This window comes from Diadema setosum, chromosome 1 (assembly GCF_964275005.1).
Source record: "Diadema setosum chromosome 1, eeDiaSeto1, whole genome shotgun sequence".
NCBI classification, from domain to species: Eukaryota; Metazoa; Echinodermata; class Echinoidea; order Diadematoida; family Diadematidae; genus Diadema; species Diadema setosum.
Genome location: NC_092685.1, coordinates 31,734,646 through 31,743,738, shown reverse-complemented (window position 1 = coordinate 31,743,738; position 9,093 = coordinate 31,734,646). Strand labels below are relative to the sequence as shown.

General features: G+C 40.2%; 1 protein-coding gene across 1 annotated transcript; it reads right to left on the bottom strand.

Moving 5' to 3' along the window:
* Window positions 1–1,170: 1,170 nt before the first annotated feature.
* Window positions 1,171–8,181, bottom strand: LOC140229795 (cyclin-dependent kinase 2-interacting protein-like). Its single transcript, XM_072310032.1, has 5 exons — window positions 7,952–8,181; window positions 6,499–6,667; window positions 5,613–5,727; window positions 3,623–3,743; window positions 1,171–1,676 (listed from the first exon to the last, which is right to left on the bottom strand). Exons 1-5 carry the CDS (start codon window positions 8,007–8,009, stop codon window positions 1,480–1,482), a joined length of 660 nt encoding a protein of 219 aa, XP_072166133.1. The 5' UTR covers window positions 8,010–8,181; the 3' UTR covers window positions 1,171–1,479.
* Window positions 8,182–9,093: the final 912 nt, after the last annotated feature.

The following is a 9,093-nucleotide window of genomic DNA, read 5'->3' as shown; positions in this document are numbered from 1 at the left end:
TAATAACAAAGAGTCACACAGAGGTCAAACTGCACTTGTTTTATTGTCAGTACAATAGTGAAAGAAACACAGCGTAACACTGAAATGGGAAATGTACACATTGTATCTTTATTGATACTTGGTTTAATGTGTATATCTAGTAAGTGTTCTATTTTCTTCATGGTAAAAATAAATGCAATCCCTCTTTCCAGCCCATCAAACACTCAGCATATTTTCCACAAGATGTTCATCATCCTTTCATGGAGCTTTCCTTATATCCTTTCTCCTCTAAGAACACCCAAGGTACAAATGTCGCATTGCTATGTAACAACACACAGTACAAAGGTGTTGTACTTCTTTGAGATTAAACACACATTATTTGGCTGCATTTTTGCTTTCCTTTTTGTGAGCTAAGCCGACCTTCAGATTCAGAATGCAGGTTACTCGCAGGTCTGAATCCTCTCTTTTTTTTTTTTTGGCAAGAAAGTGGGTGACACAAGAATAGCATGGCATGGATGTTCCCAAATCTGTGAGAAATTCTGGGAGCTTTGAAGAAAATCGCTGCATCTTGAAGGCAAGATTTACATATCCATGGACAAAAACCAGTTATGACTTTGAAGTTTGCTTAATCTTGACAATGACATACTGCCACACATTAATGTCACTTTAAAGGACAAGTTCACCTTCATTAACATAAGGATTAAGAGAATGCAGCAATATTTGTAGAACACATCAGTGAAAGTTTGAGGAAAATTGGACAATCGATGCAAAAGTTATGAATTTTTAAAACTTTTGTATTGGAACCGCTGGATGAGGAGACTACTAAGGCTTGTGATGTCATATGAGTACAACAGTATAAAGAAAATGTAAAGAAAATTCAACATATTTTCACTTTTTTCGCATAATAAAAGAGCACTTGACTTGCCTCTTTCTAAAGGCGATGAGAATAATATTACCCATAACATATGTCAGTAATGAGTCAAGGGAATGTGTACTTTTTTTCAAAAGATGAAATTTTGTGAAATTCTCTTTATATTTTCCTTATATTGTTGTACGCATGTGACATCATACACTGCAGTAGTCTTCTCATCCAACGGTGACTGCACAAAAACTTCAAAAATTCATAACTTTTGAACGGATTGTCCGATTTTCCTCAAACTTTGAATGATGTGTTCTACTAATATTGCTACATTCTCTCAATCCTTATGTTAATGAAGGTGAACTTGTCCTTTAATGAGTTAGGTACCAACAAATTAGTCCACCTCTTATTTTATATCATCACAGAGTTAGCACACCATTCTGGATCAACATAGAATTCGTACAGGTATGCTACTGGACAATATGGAGGAGTCCACATGACATGATTGTTGTCTGGTTACTAGGAAGCTCAACAAGAGTCCCCGGTGCGCAGAGCAGTAAATGACAGAAGTCAACAACATGAACACGCACAGCCTGAGATGTAAAATGTCACCGTTGTTAACACAATCAAAAAGGACCGTGTCACCTAAAACCCGTCTCCATCAGCATACTCTCAAGGACGATTGTGGCATGGTCCAGAATGTAAGGTTGGTGCAGCCAACAAGAGGAGTACGTCATCAAGGTGTCCCGGTCCTCGTGGTGAGCAACATCCTCCACAATCGTCCTCTTCACCTCCAACTCCTGTTCGTACATGAGCTGCAGTTCTTCTGAAGCTGTCACTGTTTCAAAGTGATAATCAGACATTTCAAGAATAATGTGGGGACTGCAGAATATCTCCATTAAAATCAATTGTATTCTGAAGCTTCCAAAGAAGTCTGCCTCATTTTGAAAATCTTTACAACTGTGTTGTGCAGCCAGCTCATGACATCCTCGTCCAAGTGTATCACACAGTGTGCATGAATTTCAGTGGTACTATCATTTCATTTCATTTCATTTCATTTCATTTCAATCATTTATTGTCCATAGCATGTATAAATGAATGAATAGAATTCAATGGCAACGCACCACACTATTTGCAATATGCCTACATGTAAGAAGCATATACTGGACAGACTGGTACTGTGTCATACATGAATATGGACAATACTAAATAAGACTTGGGGTTTCTTCATGATATACTTTAAGTGGTAAACTGAATCTTGCAACAAGGTCATTAAGAAACTAGAAATGTCGCTTTGGCGACTGGTATGCCTCCGCCATAATGCATGATTTTCCCAATAGGTCTAGATAGTACATGTGGACAATGTGTGATTACATTTTCACAAAATTGGCAAAATATTGAAATGACAAGTTTGTCACAAATGTGTTGAATGTTCATCTTCCTTGACCTAGGTTTAATTGGATGAATAGGAGAGCATGTATCTAGGGATTTAAGGACTTTAACTTGACTTTGACCCATTCATACATTTAGGCATTGAGTAATTTTCAAGGTACAGGTGTGGAGAAAAAGTGCAATTTCTGAATTGAATAGTAAATTGTTACCATTTTCATCTGGCCCTTGACCCTAAAATTCATAAGATAATCACTTTCAGGTAGAACATGCATAATATGTACTAAGTTTCAAGATAACTTGAGCCACTTCGAGATATGGAGGAAAAAGTTAGTTCAGCACTTTCACTTGATCTTTGACCATTTGACCTTTGAGGCAAAAAAAAGAAGAAAAAAAAAAAAAACTTTCCAAAGAATTTCTATTAGGTTACACATGCATACACCAAGTGTAAAAAAATAATAACCCTGCTGGCATTGCATAAATATGAGGGAAATAGTAAAATTTTGAAGTGTTGCACTTGACCTTTGACCCCTGACCTTTGACCCCATGAACCCTACATTCTCTAGATAATCACTTCCAGTCAGTACATGTATATACTATGTTCCATGAAGATACCTTGAACAATTTTCCAAGGCACGGAGAAAAAAAAGAAGTTTTGATACTTTTACTTGACCTTTTGACCTTTGACCTTTGACCTCATGACCCAAACTTTCACCAGAGAATCTTGATTGGGTAATACATGTATACACTAAGTTTCAAGAAAATATCTTCAGGCATTCAATAGATATGGCGAAAATAGTGAAATTTCATGTATTTGACCCTGACCTTTTGACCTTTGACCTTTGACCTCATGACCCAAACTTTCACCAGAGAATCTTGATTGGGTAATACATGTATACACTAAGTTTCAAGAAAATATCTTCAGGCATTCAATAGATATGGTGGAAATAGTGAAATTTTATGTATTTGACCTTGACCTTTTGACCTTTGACCTTGAGCATGTGCACCCAAAAGTTGATAGGCACAACTTCACCCCCTAATACACATACATGCCAAGTTTCATTAGGATACCTCAACAGGTTTTGATAGTTACCTTGTCCACAAAATTCATTACGGACGGACGGACGGACGGACGGACAACCCGAAAACATAATGCCTCCGGCACCACTTCGTGGCAGAGGCATAAAAAAAAAAACCAAACAAACAAAAACACATCCATCATGAATATGAGTACATACATAAATCAACAAGCCTAATGCTAATACTGGTACACTAATGACCGGTACACCAGTGACCCATGCATTCACAGTAATCTTAGGAATCTTACACCGGATCAAATTTTGTCACAGTCACCAAATACAGGCATCTGATGATCTGGAAGAATTGCATTCTCACCAAACTTGCTGACACTCCATGTAGCAAAGAGAGGCTCGGGGGATGTGCTCTTCTTTCGTTCCAGCTGCTCAACTCCTCTGAAATGTTTCGTTATGGCCTTCATCTTGCCCATTAAGGTGACCTAGGAAGGGGATACCACATCACAGATTCATTACAGTCTGGCCCAAAAATGTATAGATTCTTGCAACATGATTGGTTAAAAGGCAGTCACATGACATAATGTAGTTTGCTTTTTTTTTCCCCTGCTCTGTTTTTCTATGACCAACTTTTTACAATCGTAAGAGTTACTTGTGAGAACTTACAACAGGATAATCTTTCAGGCATAGGCAGTACCTGGCATTTATTATCATTATTATTCTCTCTTTTTTTTTGGGGGGGGGGGGTGTTTAGACCCAACTTCTTACTGTGATGTGGCCATGACCATTTTTACTGTGTGCTGGACCCATCATAAAATGACAGTGGTTGTCTTATGCTTGGCATCACAACATTACCAAGATCATGGCATGGGCCACACAATTTTTGAAGAACTGGTAAATGTGCAAAGCATCTCAAGCTATAGCTTCCTGGTCCTTCTAGCCTTGACATGGCCAAATCTCAGGTTTACAAAAGCATTTAAACAATCAATATATTACAGATGTAAATCAAACAATTACCTTCCTCATAATTTCAGATGACATGACAAGCTATCAATCTTTCTATGATCAGAATGCAATGCTACATAGTCAGCACTATCACCACAAGTCAGCTACATGTTGATCATCTTTTTGTTTGATGCTTTATCCTACCATCCTCATTTGCATTTCTTCTTTATCAGATGCCCATGCAATTATACAATCTGCCTCAAAGGGTACCCATTCATTTACTCAAATGCCTGCACTTTCTCTACACTTTACTTACAGGTAACATCCTATCTATATCTTTTACTTTGGAACCAATGACCCCAAATATCACCAGAATACCTTCATATGGTCGCACACCAAGCCATACAGATCTCACCCTGTTCTCATGCCATTGTGACAACTAGAAATAATCATTGGACACATGGCTAGATAGATGGACGGGTATACAACCAAAACACAAAAAGAGTGTATCCTCCCTCCCACACCACATTATGAGTGAGTGTCAGGGGGAACTTACTGCGCTACTTTAGTATAGACCACGTAAATAACACAGCGTGAAGATTTTTGTTTTGGATTCAAAATGCAATAAACACACTTTTAATTCCGCTGCGGGTTCTGTGTTTTCTGACAGATGTCATCATAACGCAACACAACATAAATAAATTATCTGCTTATATACTTAAATCAAATCTGCCACTGAATTTATTAGATTAAATCAACCTCATCAAACTCCCTGTTACAATTAGTTTCTCTTCTCATTTTCCTCCTTCACAGCTATTTATCTTCTCTCACGCTCCCTCTCTCGGTCTTAATCTTGCATACATTATCACTCGCCAATCAGTGCGATTCCCTTAATTCTAACCTTTCACTCCCATACCAATACGATAATAATTAACCTGTAATTTGACTACTCACTGTCACTTACATTATCCTTATCCAAATACCGGGGTGCGGCCTTTATTGATAACCAAATGAATCATAACAAAATCCGCGGGAAACCCAGCCAAGCATTTCTTCCCGCGCTGCGAGAAGGGTGCAGCTTGCAACCTCGATCTCGCCAGCTGCTGGCCTAAAAATTGTTTCTACCTAGACAATAGCCCACCGTAAACAAGAGGGTAGGAGAAAAGGAAAAAAAAAAACCCTTCCGTGCCGTTTACCTCTGACAGTGAGGCATAAAAGACCTGAAGATACTACAAGTACAAACAAAACTACAGAAAATGATTACAGTACTTGTCCAAAGAAGAGGGGATATGAAATTATTCCAGTGATGAGGGAGCCCATTTTGACTTTTTTTTTTTAGTTGAACCAAAGCCCATTGTGCTTTGTTTTGTCTTTATTTTTTTTTTCTCTCTCTCTCTTCTGTTTCTCACCAGAGCAGCGTGGATATCGGTCAGCTGTTGACAGAGGTTCTCCACACCATCCGGTATTCTATCAGTCTTTGGATATTCCGCATGCAGTCCATGTGGCACATTTTCTGCCTCCGCTCTGCTTGACAGAAAACACAGCAACAAAATATCTTAAAGAGCATGCAGCATCAGTTAATAAGCCAACAGTAAACATTAACAGCCAAACCTTATTACTCATCTACATAGGATTCTCCTTACATCATATCATGTTAATGTGTTGACCATTCTACTTGCAATGAGAAATGTAGACAGGACAAAGAACTAGAGACTGAATTTTCAATCTTATTATAGTGCATGAAACTATTTTAAACAAAAATCTCATGACTGTGATCACCTGCTCTTCTTACATTCCAAATAGAGTATTAGTAGATATACCAGTGGGTATGAATCATACATATTATTTCTCCTTTGGTTGGGTGCGGGTGTGGTAATGCTGAAATGGCTTGAGCAAATTAGATTTTCAAAGTGATGGTCAGCTCAACTGTCTGCAAATCATAGATAATCTTTAACACACACATACACACACACACACACACACACATACACACGTGCATGTGTGAGTGAAAACCATATTTTGTTGTTGGGGGGGGGGTAATGAGGAATGACATGATGTAATTTGCTTGAATTGATTTTTGTGTGTGTGTGGAAATGACCTTTGTATCATGAAGAGTGAAAATCTGTTTTCAAGTGACTAATGAAAGTATGAAAGTATTTCAATTTTCATTTGCCTGATTTATGCAATTATTGTGTATCAAATGAAAACAAATAAACACAAATGAAACAACAATGCATTTCTTTCCTGCTTATAAATCAATAATTTCATTTGAATCTATTTCCTGTCTTTCCTTACTCTTTCACTTGGAGTTGAAGGTTGATGATCTTGTTGATGATATCAAGGCCGCGGTCATTCAGGGTGTTCCACTTCTCGATGTGGTTGTGCCAGTCTGCACAGTGATCCTTGATGACCCTTGCACTGCCCTGAAGCTGATGCTGAGAGGACTGTGACGACCGACTACCATCTGAAGTATTCAATGAAATGGTCAAGACTCTTACCCCTCTTCTCGGATTTTGCACTTTATTTCGTTTAATTTTGTTCCCCTCTCTGACATATTGGATGACAGTGACAGAATTACACAGCAGGTTTCTTTCACATTACCAAATGTCAGAATGTTCAACCTTCCTAATTATATGCAATTATTAGCTGCATTATCATCACGTATCAGATTATTCAAAGGGAACCTTGTAAACCTCGCAAGTATATAATAGCCCATTTTATATATTCTATTTTGTTTTGTTATGATGCACTTGCAGATTGTCATCTCACTCCCTACTAGTACTACTTTCAACTCTTTTTGTACAAGTTTCCTGTGAAGATATGGCTTGCGTTACAGTGCATACACGTGCAGTTATGAACCCAAATACCAAAGTGTGAATGATAATCTAATGGCCACTCAATCGGAATAACTGGAAACTCTATATATTAAAGCTCAGGCATCCGCCACGAGTGTCATGCCACTCTCTCAACCAGCAATGGGGATCAAGAGAGCCCCTATTGTATTAGTAAACTTTCATATTTTTAATAATAAACACAGATCATACTCATAGAGATGTGATTGTGAATATCATCAAGCAAGGATACCCAAGGAGGCCATGATAGGTTCACATCCATCCTTGGATTTCTATGGCATGGAAGAGCACAGATTCACTCTTCAAGTCAATTGATGCTAAACGACCAAAAACAGATGGTTCTTCTTTGTTGTTTTTTCTGTATACATCTGGCAGTGGTTTGTGCATTGTGGCCAGTGGTGGTGTCGTCACCATGCACTACTGGCTGGCAGTGGCACTGCGCTGCGTCATCACCCAATTACCATCCATGCCCATGGCAAGTTCAACTGAATTTCATTTTATAATAAATTGGTTAAATTTAATGACAAACTGTATAAAGCATTGTATAAGAATTATGCGGGGGTTTTTTGGCATTAGGCCTAGTATTTATTTGAAGGCAGCGTCGTGAAACTCAGCCCAGCCCATTCACTACGGGTGACAGTCTATAAAGTTTACATCACTGTTGGCTCAGTGGCAACGCGGCGCGGGCTGGGCTGGAGTGTGTGACCGCGAGCCGAGATCCGAGCACCGGTAAGCCCGGAGCTCCCGCCCGAGAATCGCTCGCTCGCGGAGCTCGCACTCAGGTCGCCAGCAGAGGGAGCGTGCTTGTTGACAAGTCTAACTGTAGAAACACTGGTAGAATCATCATCTACATGTACATGCCCTGCTGGGCCCCGCCCCGCTATGTATTCACAAACCTTGTTGATTCGAATGTGAAGATTTACGACTAGATGGTAGTTTCTTTTGGTCGTCCATAAGAAGCAGTGTGTCAAGAATTCCGTCGATCGACTGGGCTTCTCCTCTTCACGAAAAATAACTCCGGTTGATGTACTGCCTGCGTACGATCGAAGCTTCTAAATCTTTGGTTAGGTACATGTGCGTACATTCTGATGTTACTGCATGCTGTGTGTGTAGTCGTTCGTACTCCCGCCATCGTACCTACTCGTGGATCCTCGCTCGTGCGGTGGTTGTGCAAAATCGTATGTGACCGTCCGTGCCGTCATCCGTGGTTACTCTCATTGTATGGATCGCCGTACGAGTAATTATTATTTCGACGTCAAGGTGGTCACTGCTGATGAGTTGATGATGATGGTGATGATGATAAAGATTTTGATTTTGCTTCATGTAGTAGACATGCAGTGGCGGATCCGGGGGGGGGGGGGAGTGCACCGGGCGCGCGCCCCCAATTTTATTGTTGAAACAAAAGAAATTAAAAAAAGGAGGGGCGGGGTTGGCGTGCGCCCCTTTAACCCCGCCCCTTTAATCTTGTAAAGGCGCCTCCCCCCCCCCCCCTTACGGAATTCCTGGATCCGCCCCTGACATGTAGACCCTACATCAAAAGGTTCTAGCAGCTAGGCACTACGGATGAATATAAGCATAACTGTCTATGTAAATGATAATAGAACAGATGATTTGATGTTTATGTTGCTGTGGTTGGTTGATAAGTTAATACTTTCTGGCTGGCCCTAGCCTTTAAACAAGGCGACTCGCTCTGCGTGCCCCCGTATAGCGCGTTTACCCCACAAGCCTGTTGGCCGGCGAGTGGAGCGAGCCGGGCTCGCTCCACTCGCCGGCCAACAGGTTTGTGGGGTACACGCGCTATACGGGGGCACGCAGAGCGAGTCGCCTTGTTTAAAGGCTAGGCTGGCCCCAGCTAAGGGCATCGGTGACTGCTATCCCCATATTTGCATATGAATTGAATGAATACTTGTCATTAGTGAAAGTTTGAGGAAAGCTGGACAATCCATTCAAAAGTTTGAATTTGACTGTAGTCTATAGTTTTGCGGCATTATTTTATAGGCCTAGTAGGCCCTATTGTAAGCTCGATGCTCACCAGCTG